The sequence below is a fragment of the Lampetra planeri genome, chromosome 3 (genome assembly GCF_965212315.1).
Source record: "Lampetra planeri chromosome 3, kcLamPlan1.2.h2, whole genome shotgun sequence".
Taxonomy (NCBI): domain Eukaryota; kingdom Metazoa; phylum Chordata; class Hyperoartia; order Petromyzontiformes; family Petromyzontidae; genus Lampetra; species Lampetra planeri.
The window spans coordinates 9863076-9879467 of NC_136109.1; the positions used below are offsets into that span (position 1 = coordinate 9863076).

At 48.1% G+C, this 16392-nt stretch overlaps 1 protein-coding gene across 2 annotated transcripts in view; it reads right to left on the bottom strand.

The window, feature by feature from the left end:
* Positions 1-13861, bottom strand: part of WLS (Wnt ligand secretion mediator) — a 39762-nt gene extending 25901 nt beyond the window's left edge. Inside the window, exons 1-3 of one of the 2 annotated variants that reach the window (XM_078592723.1) lie at positions 13358-13861; positions 12269-12392; positions 2198-2467 (exon numbers count right to left, since the gene is read on the bottom strand). In XM_078592723.1, coding sequence (XP_078448849.1) covers positions 2198-2467; positions 12269-12377 — 379 coding nt within the window. In that variant the 5' untranslated portion in view covers positions 12378-12392; positions 13358-13861. Of the gene's footprint in view, positions 1-2197; positions 2468-12268; positions 12398-13357 lie in introns of both variants that reach the window. The other variant, XM_078592722.1, reaches the window with a different exon arrangement.
* Positions 13862-16392: the final 2531 nt, after the last annotated feature.

Sequence of the window (16392 nt, forward strand, 5' to 3'; positions counted from 1 at the left end):
GCTAAACCACAATCAAAACAAAGATCCCCCGTACTAGCCTCAACAGATTATAGGGGTATTTCTAGATTTGAACTTTCCGTGACTGCAAGGATCCATACTCTTTGGTTCTTTCGGTAAAGTCACGTAGGTGAAAAATAAAAATAAAATGAAAGTAACTAAATTAAATTTCGATTTAAAGCTTTCGTGACTGCAGGGATTCATCTTCTTGGTTCTTTCGGTAAAATCACGTAGAAGGGAAATAATAAAATAATAAAAATAAAACATCATAAAATAATTCTCACGACGTTTCGGCCACAACGCAAGCAGCCGTCCTCAGGTGAAGACCAGGTCTGTCTGGGAGACAGCGTGACTTTACCGAAAGAACCAAGAAGATAACTAAATTAAATCACGACGTTTCGGAGGCAACACAAGCTTCCGTCATCAGGTGGAACAATTACTGTAGTGAATTACTGTAGTGAATATTCACAATTACTGTAGCTAACATCCACTACCGTAATTGTGCTGTGGCTGTTCCACCTGATGACGGAAGCTTGTGTTGCCTCCGAAACGTCGTGATTTAATTTAGTTATTTTCTTGGTTCTTTCGGTAACAGCTGTGGATTTCACACCTGATGATGATTGCTTGTATTGCAGTCGAAACGTCGTGAGAATTTTTATTGTTTCATATTTATTTTATTTTATTATTTCCCTTCTACGTGACTTTACCAAAAGAACCAAGAGTATGAATCCCTGCAGTCACGGAAGCTTTAAATCTAAATTTAATTTAGTTACTTTCATTTTATCATTATTATTTTTCATCTACGTAACTTTACCGAAAGAACCAAAGAGTATAGATTGTAGGCGTGCTGGATTTTGGAAATGATTTGGATTTTGGAAATGATTAGGATTGTGGAAATTATTTCCAAAATCATGAACAAACACAAGATCCAGGTCCGATTTAACATGGTACATAAAATTCGTGATCAGATCCCATCTGTGAAGGACAAGATTCCTGACATGCAATACCCCGGCGTCTACAAACTAAGCTGTATCTGCGGCAGCAGTTACATTTGGGAAACTAAGCGACGTGTCTCGAAACCGTGTTCGTGAACACGAGGCAGATCTGAACCACGGCAGCGCCAATACTTCTGCCGTGGCTGATCGTTATTTTAATGCGGCTGGCTCACGCGAAATTGATTTCTCTAAGACGATGGTACTTGCGCAAGCCAACTGGCTACCAACAAAGATTAGTTCATGAAGCCATCCATATACACACAGACAATTTCAACCGAGAGGAAAGTAATAGACTCGGCAATCATTGGAAAGATGTCAATAACCACTTTGGGTCATGACCTGACTTGTGTTTTCTTGTCAATCAACCTCCACCGTCAGCAGTGTGGCGTGTGCAGCGGGGTGCAGGGATTTCTTGGCGGCCCTTTGCTGCATTGGCATTGCTGCTGCATTGGCATTGCTGCTGCATTGGCATTGCTGCTGCATTGGCATTGCTGCTGCATTGGCATTGCTGCTGCATTGGCATTGCTGCTGCATTGGCATTGCTGCTGCATTGGCATTGCTGCTGCATTGGCAATGTTCGTGCTGCTGCATTGGCATTGTTGGTGCTGCTGATACACTTGGGCTATGTCCATTCCAAACCTTTATAAACAGTGTTGCCTTTAGAGGCCAACTCCTTTGCCTGATGACGACCGCTTGTGTTGCGATCGAAACGCCGTGATATTTATTCGCTTTATTTTTATTTTTCAATCTACCAAAGAATATCCAGAAACAAAGCAGGCGTCAGGGGGTCGGGATTGAAACCCACGACCTCCTGCATGCCAGACGAGGGAGATAACTCTAGATTTGAAGCTTTCGTGACTGCAAGGATTCATACTCTTAGGTTTTTTCGGTAAAGTCACGTAGGTAAAAAATTTTAAATTAATAAAAGTAAAATAAAACAAATAAAAAAATTCACGACGTTTCGGAAGCAACGCTGTGACGGTTCCACCTGAAGACGGAGGCTTGTGTTGCTTCCGAAACGTCGTGAATTTTTTAATTTGTTTTATTTAACTTTTATCAATTTAAAATGTTTTACCTACGTGACTTTACCGAAAAAACCTAAGAGTAGGAGGGAGATAACATCTCGCCGACGCGGCACCCACACACACACACACACCGCACGCGTGAAAACGCACGGCGGGGCACGGCGAGCCGCGGGGGCGTACCGATGGGGTTGTGTTTCCAGTACTGGATGTCGAATTCGAGGACGACGAGCAGGTACTGGAACCAGGCGTTCATCTCCAGTCCCGGGTGGGGCATGTGGATGCTGAAGACGATGCGGTTCGCCTCGATCCTGCGCTCCGTCGCCTCGTCCAGATCGCGTAGCTTCACGCACGCCGCCGGCCCCCACGGCTCCAGCCACGAGTTGGGGCCCGAGTCGCGCTCACGCACGCACTTTGTGGCCAGGTAGCGCATGGCGGCAGTCGGGTTCGGTGCTGCAGGGGAGGTGGGGGGGTTGGGTTTGGGACCCCATTTGGCAATTACGATTCGTCCCATTTACTGTTACGAGACATCTGCAAGTTCAGAATCAGAATATTTATTTATACTGGAGGGATTCGATGAGCTATGAAGATCTTTTTCACAGGTGTCCAGTAATGGCACGGGGTAAGTACGTTACAACAACAAACAATACAAAAACATGATAGCAGTGCAAAGTACAAGAAAGGTAAACAGATCACCCAAACACATACAATTAAAACTAGCGCATGGCGGCAGTCGGGTTCGGTGACGCAGGGGAGGTGGTGGGGTGGGGTGGGTGATGACAGTGGTGGCGTTGGGTTTGGGACCCCATTTGGCAATTACGATTCGTCCCATTTATTGTTACGAGACATTTGCAAGTTCAGAATCAGAATATTTATTTATGCTGGAGGGATTCGATGAGCTATGAAGATCTTTTTCACAGATGTCCAGTAACGGCACGGGGTAAGTACGTTACAACAACAACAAACAATACAAAAACATGATAGCAGTGCAAAGTACAAGAAAGGTAAACAGATCACCCAAACACATACAATTAAAACTAGCGCATGGCGGCAGTCGGGTTCGGTGCTGCAGGGGAGGTGGTGGGGTGGGGGGGGTGACGACAGTGGTGGCGTTGGGTTTGGAACCCCATTTGGCAATTACGATTCGTCCCATTTACTGTTACGAGACATCTGCAAGTTCAGAATCAGAATATTTATTTATGCTGGAGGGATTCGATGAGCTATGAAGATCTTTTTCACAGGTGTCCAGTAACGGCACGGGGTAAGTTACAACAACAACAAACAATACAAAAACATGACAGCAGTGCAAAGTACAAGAAAGGTAAACAGATCACCCAAACACATATAATTAAAACTAAACCATCCCCATCCTACCAGGCAAAGCCCACCGAGGTATTAACTTATTTTTCAAAAGTGACCTGGCCACAAATGATAGCTCAACAAAGTGTCTTATCATTTAGACATTTATAGCAGCAAAATAATGTAAATAATCTCAATGCATGTTTCTAAATGTGTTGTGGGGAAAAACCAGGGGACCCGTAAAAAAATCCACACAACCACGGAGAGAACATGCAAACTCCAAATTTTTAGGCGTTAAGATCAGGATCAAACCCACAAATCTCGGAACGCGCACGCGGCTCAAGCGTTAATTTTATTCAGAGAGGCGTAGTAGTTTTTAAAGACGTCGTACTCGCCGCAGAGAACTATAGCGACGCGACCGCCACACCCTACGATAGCTGGCGCAAAAACTGTGCCACACGCCCTCCCGCATGGCCTTGTGGGAGCCTCGGTACCAATAAAGTTATTTTATTTTGTCCTTTCCATTGTTTCGTTTTGATGACGAACATGTACGTCATCTTCTTAGCTTTTTTCGGTCAAGTCACGTAGGTAAAAAACTAAAATTTAATAAAAGTAAAATAAAAATAAAATAAAAATCACGACGTTTCGGAGGCAACACAAGCTTCCGTCTTCAGGTGGAACCGTCACAGCACGATAGCTGTATCAAGTAAATGATAAATTCCTAGAAATACTACCCCGTATATATACTGGTTGAGGGGGGGGGGATGGGCCACGGTAGGCCCCGTTTTTATTATTATGATAAGGTGCGGCTTGAATTGCCTCCGAAACGTCGTGATTTGAATTTTAATTTAACTTTCATTAATTTTAAATTTTTACCTACGTGACTTTTCCGAAAAAAACCTAAGAATATGAATCCTTGCAGTGACGAAAGCTTCAAATCTAGAATGTACATCATCATAACAGGAAAGGGTTAATACGTAACATTGGGTGGTTCGTGCACCGCGCTATGAACGCTGCCACCCGAGTAGATGTCACTCGCCACAAATCCGCACCGACAAGTCTGGTGAAGTATGGTGAAACAACTCCTACGAGCATGGCATGGGCAGGCCTTCATCCAGCAGGGGATTGGCGAAGCTACTACTGTGCATCGTGCCATCGGCGTCATGATCTGAGACGAAGAATTAATTCAGGTCTCTTGCAGATCAGTGCAATCCTTTGCGTTTGAGAACAGCCCCCACAGAAATGGACATCACAGAACTAGCTCCGATATTCCTTCTAAGTGACCTCCGATCTAGTCCATGGCTTGACGCTTTCCTGTGTGTGAATGTCCTCGACTTTGCGTAACAATTTATTTCCTATTCAGTAATGATGTCATGTGCTCTGGAAGAGATATGTGTACTGTTCGGCCTAATACGCAGTTACATCTACCCTTTTTAATTTGGTCGGCCTGGCATAGCAAACGTGCTTTTCCCTATCTTAACGGTGAAAAGTGGCCTGGGGGCCGTGTGGTTAATGTCACAAAGTAGGTGACGTCAGATATGGCGATGCCAGCAAATGAAACGTTGCACTGCCGAGTGACTGCGATAACGTCAACGAAGATCATCATCAAGCGATGACGGAACACTCGTTCGTAAGCATTTTCAGCAGACCCACCTGTTTTGCGTTTCCAGACTCGCCACTTAAACGTCATACGGAAACCGGCGACTATAGGAATTTTGCTAAGGGCACCGCTGCGGTGCATTAGGCGCGTTTCCACACTCAGGAGCGACATCTGTAAGGTTATTTCTACTACGAGAGAACCTCCCGAGGGATGGAACATAAACCAGGTGCATGTTTGGCTTGCTGGTAGGCGGGCAGATGCGTGCACACACGCTCGAATGCACCGATGTAATGTCGGGATGCATGAGAGCAAAGTATCAACAAGCGCACACGTGCATGCGTGAGTGCACGGACGCAAGCAAGTGCGGTGGCGGCAGCAGGAGCGAGCGTGCAAATGCGCATACGCGTTGGGAAGGTGGGTGCATGAGCGCACACGTAGATAAGACTATGAAAACAGACACTGGGCAATGCACGCGCATGAGCAAGCAACTACAGCCACGCAATCTCCTGCTCCCTTCTACTGCTGTGCCCACTCACTGCAGCCATCCTGCCAGCTTCATTTTTTTTGCCTGCCAGCCACTGTTCAATTACATTTCTAGAGATACTGTGCGGCTTCATCTTAACATGTGTTCCTAGAACTGCAACCACTTCGCAGCTACACCGAAACTCTCCACTGCTACTCTTTACAGCCGATAACCACATCGCCTGGAATGTGCGCGATCTCGTCAAGTCTCAGAAGCGGAGAGGATGAGCCTGGATAATGCTTGAATGGGTGATCGCCACACACACCAAATGTTGTTATCGGCTGCGGGATTTCTTGGTGGGCAGCAGACGGTAGTGCAATACTTGCTATGCTCCCACAAACAATAAAGCTAAAATAAATTTCGATTTAAAGCTTTCGTGACTGCAGGGATTCATCTTCTTGGTTCTTTCGGTAAAGTCACGTAGTAGGGAAATAATAAAATAATAAAACATAAAACAATTCTCACGACGTTTCGGCCACAACGCAAGCAGCCATCCTCAGGTGAAGAACATGTCTGTCGATAAGACGGCTGCTTGCGTTGTGGCCGAAACGTCGTGAGAATTGTTTTATTATGTTTTATTTTTATTATTTTATTACTTCCCTACTACGTGACTTTACCAAAAGAACCAAGAATAAAAAAGCTAAAATATTTTAGATTTTACCAGGTAAGGCCCACTGAGCTATGTAGCTCTTTTTTCAAAAGCGACCTGGCCACAAATGATAGCTCAACGAAGTGGCTTATCACGTGGAAATGTATAGCAGCCAAATACTCCATGATCTTCACCTTTACCAACGCACACTGACCCAGCCGGGGGTGGTGACATCTGGTCAAATAACTCCCACAGTGTGGGGAGGACTTGTATGTGTTGTCCTCTCATACTACCATTGCCTGTTCAAATTCCTCACCCTGGTCCACAAATCCCTTCACGATCCTGCCCCCACCGTATCTTGCCACTCTTGTATCTTTCTACGTGTCGCCTTCTCGCCCCTTCTACATTCCCAGTCTTTGCCGTCTCTCTGTGTTCCTCCTTGCGTTCAATCCACGCTTTCGCTCTTAATCTCTACTCGCCCTCCTTCACTGGAACAAACTACCCCCTCCACTTAAAAGTCACCTTCGTTCACTAATTTCTGCTCCTCACTCAAAACTCACTTATTTTCCGTAGCTCACACCACGACCCCTTAAATCTCCCCCTCATAACCAGCACCATTACTTTTCCCTCTTCATATTCTCATTAGATGTCTATCACTCGTTCCCCATTCATTGAATCCATTCATCATCTTTTACCGTCATCAACTTCGCTATCACCGAATTCACGCATCACAGATTTTCCCCCATCGCTCCCTCTCATCCATTTCATTCACCTCATTTCCACCATTACATTCATATGTACCGTTGTTAATTCTTTGTAAAGCACCTTGATTAAGGCGCCTTCATTAAGGCGCTTTATACATTCCTTTAAGATAAGATGTTGATCCTCTTTCGCACCTTACGTAGAGCCAACCATGCTAATCGGAGGTGCGACTTCATCCTGACCCTTAAGGTCATCCAGGAATACCAAACCCTCCCTGTCAGTATCCCTATCCAAGCCCTGGCGAGGTGGCCAACAGCATCACCATCTAAGGGGATGGGGGCTAAGCCGAGGCTTGGCGATTATTGTGCTTTTGCCTACCCCCTGCCTTGTCCTTGCATGCCTTAGGTCCAAATAGCTGGCGTCTTCATTTTCTGGAAGCTGCATTCAAAATAGTCTGTTCTCCTATAACGCGGTAGTAGTTTCGTTCCTTAGGAACAACGCGTTAAGTTGAAATCGCGTCGCAATAAATTATATAGGGCAAAGCACAGTCCGCGATAATACGTGAGCTGCGTACGCAGGCTGAACAAAGACTGCGGGACGCGGGTAGCATCTAGAATCATCCAGCAGCATCCCGCCTCGTGTGATGTACGCACAACCGCGTATTCCTACTCGCACAACGCAATTCCGTTCACTCCAACGCGGTTTAACCCATTCGCATCAGTGTTATAGAAAAAAGTGCTCCCTAATACATTCGTCGCGTTACATAAAATTCGCGTAATGAAAACAACAACAACAACAACACGCGTTATAGAACAAACCACTATTTGATTTTGCAATGTGCACAGCCACTCTCCGTGACTTCGCCTAAAAGCAACTCCCACAGCCACACAAAGTCTACACTGGTACACGTCACAGCCGCATTCCTCACGGCTAGCCCTGTAGCCACAGATATGCAGACACAATGTGCTGTTGGGCCCAGTTACACTTTCATAGCTGCAACCACTTTAGTCCCAAGAATTCCCAGATACTACCGCTGCAGACAAAGCAGGTTCCTCTTAACCTGACGGCTTAAATCACATGCACACAGTGCTCATATATGTTGAACTTCTTTCGTACAGTATATAGCCAACCATGATAATCGGAGGTGCTGGGAAGGGCAAGAAACTAAACAATAAAAGCAGTTTTAAAGAAACGAAAACTAATATAAATCTAGAAATCTGTTTTAAATCTACAATACAGTACACATCTCAACAGCTATACATTCGGGGAAGAATTAAAAAAAATGTTGATTCATTCGATTAAAAAATCCAAAAACCGGGCCTGGATTTAAACCCAAAATGTGAGATCACGTTTTCTGACAAAACTTGTATCCATGCAATAAGGTGATGTCAATTTATTATCACGAAGCTAGGTTTAAATTATTAATAATGTGAATGATCTGTTACTGCCTAAAAAAAAAATCCCTGACATTTGACGTAAAATACAAAAATATTACATTTTAACATTCAAAAACCCCATCCTTACCGCACACCCATGTATTACAATTCATACAACTGTTAGCGTGTTGCTGTTTCATGCACATTTCACTCGTCTTTTGCACCCCCAAGAGGTCAACAGAAACAGACCAACAAGCCCGCTACTAATGTGCATCTTTGATCACTGAATATGTCCACCACCAAGCAATATTTTTGTTACTGAAATCCAAAATAGGCTAGAGTCCTCATAAAAATATCTAAAATATAATTAGTCCGTTTATCAATCCCAGTGCTAGATGCACTTAATTTGCGTCTTGGACACGTAATAAAGAAAACTAGACACTGATAAATACATTTTGACAAGAGAAAAATTCTAGGTACAAAAAAAATCCATGACAGACAGCGGCTTAAGTACGCATGGAATTTGAACAACTGGATGCAACTGGGCGCATCTAATGAAGAGTTCTTGAAGAAATCTCACAGATGGAGAGCTAAATGGAAGGGCCACGATTGCCGGTGTCGTTGACCCAGAACATGGCACAGAGCGATGAATGAAGGCCGCACCAAACTGTGTCCAGTCATTGGAGTTGTTTGACCATATTTCGAACTAAAACTAAACACTCTTTATTTGACCAGGTTATGCCCCACTGAGCCGTGTGTAGCTATTTCTCAGAAGCGACCTGACTATCACACAAAGCATAGCTCAACGAAGTGGCTTATCATCATGTGGAAATGTATCTCAACCAAATACTCTAAACGCGTAATGTTGATTCTAAATGCGGAGGGAAAAGCCGGAGAACCCAGAGAAAAATCCACGCGACCACGGACAGAGAGAAACGCACGCAAACTCCAAATATACAGCAGGCGTCAGGGTCGGGATGGAACCCACCGCGACCTCCTGTATACCAGACGAGGTAGTTAACATATCCAAGCCACCGTGATGATGATGAAAGAGAGACACGCAAACTCCAAATATACAGCAGGCGTCAGGGTCTGGATGGAACCCATCACGACCTCCTGTATACCAGGCGAGGTAGTTAACATCTCAAAGCCACCGTGATGATGAGAGAGACGTAAACTCCAAATATAGATCAGGCGTCAGGGTCGGGATCGAACCCACGACCTCCTGTATACCAGGCGAGGTAGTTAACATCTCCAAGCCACCATGATGATGATGATGAGTGAGACACGCAAACTCCAAATATACAGCAGGCGTCAGGGTCTGGATGGAACCCATCACGACCTCCTGTATACCAGGCGAGGTAGTTAACATCTCAAAGCCACCGTGATGATGAGAGAGACGTAAACTCCAAATAATGATCAGGCGTCAGGGTCGGGATCGAACCCACGACCTCCTGTATACCAGGCGAGGTAGTTAACATCTCCAAGCCACCGTGATGATGATGAAAGAGAGACACGCAAACTCCAAATATACAGCAGGCGTCAGGGTCGGGATGGAACCCACCACGACCTCCTGTATACCAGGCGAGGTCGTTAACATCTCCAAGCTACTGTGATGATGATGAGAGACACGCAAACTCCAAATATACAGCAGCAGGCGTCAGGGTCGGGATGGAACCCACCACGACCTCCTGTACACCAGCCAAGGTAGTTAACATCTCCAAGCCACCGTGATGATGATGAGAGAGACGTAAACTCCAAATATACAGCAGGCGTCAGGGTCGGGATCGAACCCACGACCTCCTGTATACCAGGCGAGGGAGTTAACATCTCCACGCCACCGTGATGATGATGATGAGAGAGACACGCAAACTCCAAATATACAGCAGGCGTCAGGGTCGGGATGGAACCCACCACGACCTCCTGTATACCAGGCGAGGTCGTTAACATCTCCAAGCTACTGTGATGATGATGAGAGACACGCAAACTCCAAATATACAGCAGCAGGCGTCAGGGTCGGGATGGAACCCACCACGACCTCCTGTACACCAGGCAAGGTAGTTAACATCTCCAAGCCACCGTGATGATGATGAGAGAGACGTAAACTCCAAATATAAAGCAGGCGTCAGGGTCGGGATCGAACCCACGACCTCCTGTATACCTGGCGAGGTAGTTAACATCTCCAAGCCACCGTGATGATGATGTAAGAGAGGCACGCAAACTCCAAATATACAGCAGGCGTCAGGGGTCGGGGATCGAACCCACGACCTCCTGTATACCAGGCGAGGGAGTTAACATCTCGCCACCGTGGCAGTCTGCGCTGGTTGGTGAAGGCAACGCCGCAGAATCCATGTAGCAGCTCAATAGTACAACCTGCTTGTGCACTCCAAGGTGGCTCACCCATCCAAGGAAAAATCCAGGCTCAACCCTGCCTTAGCTTGAGATACCTGGCACATTACGATTGACTTGGGTCAAACTACGAGGCACATTTCCACTGACCACAGATCAACCTCAGTGACCTCAAGAGACGATGGCTGCTTCTCCATTTATAAAATCTTTTATATTAAGTTCGCTTGCTTGCTTGCGTGCTTGCATGCTTGCTTGCGTGCTTGCATGCTTGCTTGCTTGCTTACGACCGTGCAAATCTTTCGGTCGTTTTTTAACCCACTTCCCGTGATCCAATCGAGCTGACATTTTGCACGCAGACTCGTTGTGCGTGACAATTAATTTTCGTGAAAAAAAAATTCAAAAATTTTACACTTTTAGGGAATTTTTTTTAAATATTTAATTACCAATTGCTTAATGCTGGCAGACAATCATCTGACCCATAGGTGGCAGCTATCTCAAGCCAGAGGACGAGAGGACTCTAGCCGCCACACATATAAAGGATTTAGAGTGAAAAACTTTGTTTTTACGGGTTATTTTTTCACCATCAGCATCACGACAAGATAACCCTGCAAGGTGCCACACTGCACATTTCGTCATGTTTCCACTTTCCTCTGTCTCGTAGTGCCAATACTGTAAACTCAAGTGAGTGCCACATCTTTCGGGCACCAATCCTCTGATGATGTCATCGTCAGGCCATCATTCCCTGCTAGGGTCTTACCCCGGAACAACCTTTTCTCGAATGCATTTCCAATTTACCACAAAGACCACAGAAGCATATTTACCTCGTATGCATTTCCTACGTGACTTTACCGAAAAAACCTAAGAGTATGAATCCTTGCAGTCACGAAAGCTTCAAATCTAGAATGCATTTCCATTGACCGCACACATAGACCTCCCCTTTATCTCGGATACATTTACAGTGTATGTATTTACCTCAGAATCATTAAAATTTGTTTAGCAACAGACGCATCAGCTGACACTTCATGCGTTAGCGTTTTATCCGTATTTTTATAAGACTTACAATAACAAAGTTCTACAAACCTGGTCACACGCGGATACAAAAACAAACATAACCAGACTACAGTACTGGATACAACTTTAAAATTAACATACAATAAAGAGTTATCTTATTCTGTTGCTGCTATACATTTACACACAACGATAATTCTATTTCGTTGCGTTATCATTTGTGGCCGAAAGCTCAGTGGTGACCCTCATCCCTGTAAGATATTTTAACAACAAAAAGTTGTGTGTATGTTTCGTTAAATGATTTGTTCACCTCTGCTATACTTTGAACTCTGGCACTTTTTTTTTTACATTAAACAACTCTGATGATGATAATGATATGCACTATCCTCATCAGAGTTGTTGATTTTTGTTTGCGTTTTGACTGCTTGTGTTGTGGTTATTGCAAACATGATGCCTTGTATAAAGGTGTCAGTTTTTGTACCAGTTGAATGAGTAAAAACCTATTACTATATTCTGCCACTGGTAAAGGAGATGTCTCATAGTGTAAAAGCTTTATAGCTCTTCGGATTCCTCCTTCCCGTCTAAACAAAACATTCCGATAATCACGATAAGTAAATCAAGTTGCTATTATTACACCCACATCCCAATGTGCCCCCCTCTTTACCAAACCACCATTAGCCCCCCAAAAACAACAACAACAAAAGTAGCGGTGACATCACCTCGGCGCTTAGTGCCAGGCTAGGTGCACCTTAGCCCCCCCCCCCCCCCAACAACAACAACCCCCCAAATAATCGCGAAGTTTCCTCACAGATAAGTCCGCCGACGAGGAAAGCCATCGTCTGCAGCAGAAGCACCACGGCGCCCACCGCCAGCAGCTTGCGGCTGCTCATGTTCTCGATGATCGCGCCCTCCGCCATCTCTTCTTCTCTCTTCTTCACTGCGTGTGGCGATAAGTTCAGAGGAAGGCGGCAGCCACAACAATAACAACAACAACGACCCCACAAATTGTTACGGTGCGACTAAGGCCTTGTCGCAACTGAAGGCCTCTTCGAGCCCTCCGAGCTTGCCTGAGACGATTGGCCGGCGCTCTTCGGCGGGAGCACCCAACCCAAACCCCCCCCCCCCCTCCTGAACTCCTTAGTAGCTCAACCCGCCTTCACCGCGTGTGACGACGAGTTAAGAGGAAGACGGCAGCCCCAACAATAACAACAACCCAAGTTGTTACGCTGCAACTAAAGGCCTCACGGTGCGACTAAGGCCTCGTCGCAACTGAAGGCCTCTTCGAGCCCTCCGAGCTTGCCTGAGACGATTGGCCGGGGCTCTTCGACGGGAGCACCCAACCAAACACCCCCTGAACTCCCGAGTGGCTCAACTCGTCTTCACCGCTCCTCTTCCCGCCCTTTTGTTATTCTTACAACTTGGGTCGTCACGGTGTTTTAGTAGAAGGGGGTTTAGCTGTGCACCCCACAGCCGACCACTTACAATTCCCTTACTAATCACCTCAAATATGCACCCCCTTACTAATCACTTCACAATTTAAACCCCCCTACAAATCACCTCAAAATCACCTCACAGTTGCCCCCCTTACTTATCACCTAAGTTGCCCCCCTTACGAATCCTCACAAATCACCTTACAATCACCTAAATGTCGTCCCTCTTAAGAATCTCCTCAAAGCCCTCCTTAAAAATCACCTCACAATTTAAACCCCCTTAAAAATCACCTTAAAATCACCTCACAGTAGTCCTTTAACTATATCCCCTCAAAGCCCTCCTTACAATCCCCTCACAATTTAACCCCCCTTACAAATCACCTCACAGTACTCCTTACAAATCACCTCACAGTATTCCTTACAATCCCCTCACAAATTTAACCCCTTTTAAAATCACCACAAATCACCTCACAGTCGACGTCTTCACGAATTCCCACTCCCTCACAACGACCGCACAAAGTTGTCGGTGCCGGCTTCTTCTCCCTCCTCCTCCTCTTCCTCTTTAAACAAAAACAACGAAGACGACGCCTTCGCCAACTATCGCGGAGAGATGAAGAAAGCAAAGAGGAGAGATTTGATTTCCCTTCACCTCTCACACCACAAACTCAGTCGCTCTCTCTCTCTTCTCCTCTTCGTCTTCGTTGTCGAGAACGAACAAAGCCCATGGGGGCGTAGTGATGGTGGTGGGGTGGAAGCGACGCCAAAAGTTGTTTTAGGTTTTTGTTTGAAGTGTTCAGACCACTCCCTCACAAGCCACGCACAAAGAAAGCCTCCAACAACCCCCCACCACCACCACCATTAAGTCCATCATTGTCATTGTTATTTATGAAGCTCACGGGCTTGTGTTGTGTGTGTTTGTGTTGTGTGAGAAGCAAACTGTTACAGCTTCAAATCTAGATTGTCACAGTCGATGTAGAAGTGGAGGGGGAGGATTTTCGTTGTCTGTGGGGGGGGGGGGGGGGTCGTTGTCTGTGTGGGGGGGGGGGTCGTTGTCTGTGTGGGGGGGGGTCGTTGTCTGTGTGTGGGGGGGGGTCGTTATCTGTGTGGGGGGGGGGGGGGTCGTTGTCTGTGTGGGGGGGGGGGGTCGTTGTCTGTGTGGGGGGGGGGGGGGTCGTTATCTGTGTGGGGGGGGGGTCGTTGTCTGTGTGGGGGGGGGGGGGTCGTTGTCTGTGTGGGGGGGGGGGGGGTCGTTGTCTGTGTGGGGGGGGGGGGGGGTCGTTGTCTGTGTGGGGGGGGGGGGGTCGTTGTCTGTGTGGGGGGGGGGGGGTCGTTGTCTTTGTGTGTGGGGGGGGGGTCGTTGTCTCTGTGTGGGGGGGGGTCGTTGTCTTTGTGTGTGGGGGGGGTCGTTGTCTTTGTCTTTGTCTTTGTGTGGGGGGGGGGTCGTTGTCTTTGTGTGGGGGGGGGGTCGTTGTCTTTGTGTGGGGGGGGGGGGGGTCGTTGTCTTTGTCTTTGTGTGGGGGGGGGGTCGTTATCTGTGTGGGGGGGGGTCGTTGTCTTTGTGTGTGGGGGGGAGTCGTTGTCTTTGTGGGGGGGGGTCGTTGTCTTTGTGTGTGGGGGGTCGTTGTCTTTGTGGGGGGGGGGTCGTTGTCTTTGTGGGGGGGGGGGGGGTCGTTGTCTTTGTGGAGGGGTCGTTGTCTTTGTGTGGGGGGGGGGGTCGTTGTCTGTGTGGGGGGGGGTCGTTGTCTTTGTGGGGGGGGGGGTCGTTGTCTGTGTGGGGGGGGGTCGTTGTCATTGTGGGGGGGTCGTTGTCATTGTGGGGGGGGGGGGGTCGTTGTCATTGTGGGGGGGGGGGTCGTTGTCATTGTGGGGGGGGGGGGGTCGTTGTCTTTGTGGGGGGGGGTCGTTGTCTTTGTGTGTGGGGGGTCGTTGTCTTTGTGGGGGGGGGGGGGTCGTTGTCTTTGTGGGGGGGGGGTCGTTGTCTTTGTGGGGGGGGGGGTCGTTGTCTTTGTGGGGGGGGGGTCGTTGTCTTTGTGGGGGGGTCGTTGTCTTTGTGTGGGGGGGGGGTCGTTGTCTGTGTGGGGGGGGGGTCGTTGTCTTTGTGGGGGGGGGTCGTTGTCTGTGTGGGGGGGGGGTCGTTGTCATTGTGGGGGGGGGGGGGTCGTTGTCATTGTGGGGGGGGGGGTCGTTGTCTTTGTGGGGGGGGGTCGTTGTCTGTGTGGGGGGGGGGTCGTTGTCATTGTGGGGGGGGGGGGGTCGTTGTCATTGTGGGGGGGGGGGGTCGTTGTCTTTGTGTGGGGGGGGGGGTCGTTGTCTTTGTGGGGGGGGGGGGGGGGGTCGTTGTCTTTGTGTGGGGGGGGGGGGGTCGTTGTCTTTGTGGGGGGGGGGGGTCGTTGTCTTTGTGTGGGGGGGGGGGTCGTTGTCTGTGTGTGGGGGGGGTCGTTGTCTGTGTGTGGGGGGGGGGTCGTTGTCTTTGTGGGGGGGGGGGTCGTTGTCTTTGTGTGGGGGGGGGGTCGTTGTCTGTGTGTGGGGGGGGGGGGGTCGTTGTCTGTGTGGGGGGGGGTCTTTGTCTCTGTGGGGGGGGGGGGTCGTTGTCTTTGTGGGGGGGGGTCTTTGTCTCTGTGTGGGGGGGGGGTCGTTGTCTTTGTGGGGGGGGGGTCGTTGTCTTTGTGGGGGGGGGTCTTTGTCTCTGTGTGGGGGGGGGGGTCGTTGTCTTTGTGGGGGGGGGGGGTCTTTGTCTCTGTGTGGGGGGGGGGGGTCGTTGTCTTTGTGGGGGGGGTCGTTGTCTTTGTGGGGGGGGGGTCTTTGTCTCTGTGTGGGGGGGGGGGGTCGTTGTCTTTGTGGGGGGGGTCGTTGTCTTTGTGGGGGGGGTCGTTGTCTTTGTGGGGGGGGGGGGTCTTTGTCTCTGTGTGGGGGGGGGGGTCGTTGTCTTTGTGGGGGGGGTCGTTGTCTTTGTGGGGGGGGGGTCTTTGTCTCTGTGTGGAGGGGGTCTTTGTCTCTGTGTGGGGGGGGGGGTCGTTGTCTCTGTGTGGGGGGGGGGGGTCGTTGTTTTGGAGTCCTCTGGTCTAACACCGTTTTGAGACGAGGCTCAAAAGAAAGCTGTCTCTGGTGTGGACCAATCAGTTTCAAGGACAATGCATATATTATCAGAGCACGTGTTTTGTTTGCATTCTGACCACAAGTATTGTGGTTAATGCAGACACGATTCCTTGTAAAAGGTTTCAGTTCGGTGTTTTACCATCCTAACACCTGTTTTGTTGCCAGAAAAAAAGGGGAAAACCCTATCATCATATTTTGGTACTGGCAAAGGATATCCCATGAGGGTGACGCTGCTTTTCGTTTTTAACGTCAGGAACTTTTAGAGTTTCGAAAGTGTTAAAACACATAAAAGGCAACCCTCGACCTGATAACAATTCACAGTATCAACAAATGCTTCCCCCCCCTACCCTACTGTGCGTTCACGAGTCACTTGAAGGGATCTCAGGCGTAGTTCTGTGATGTCCAC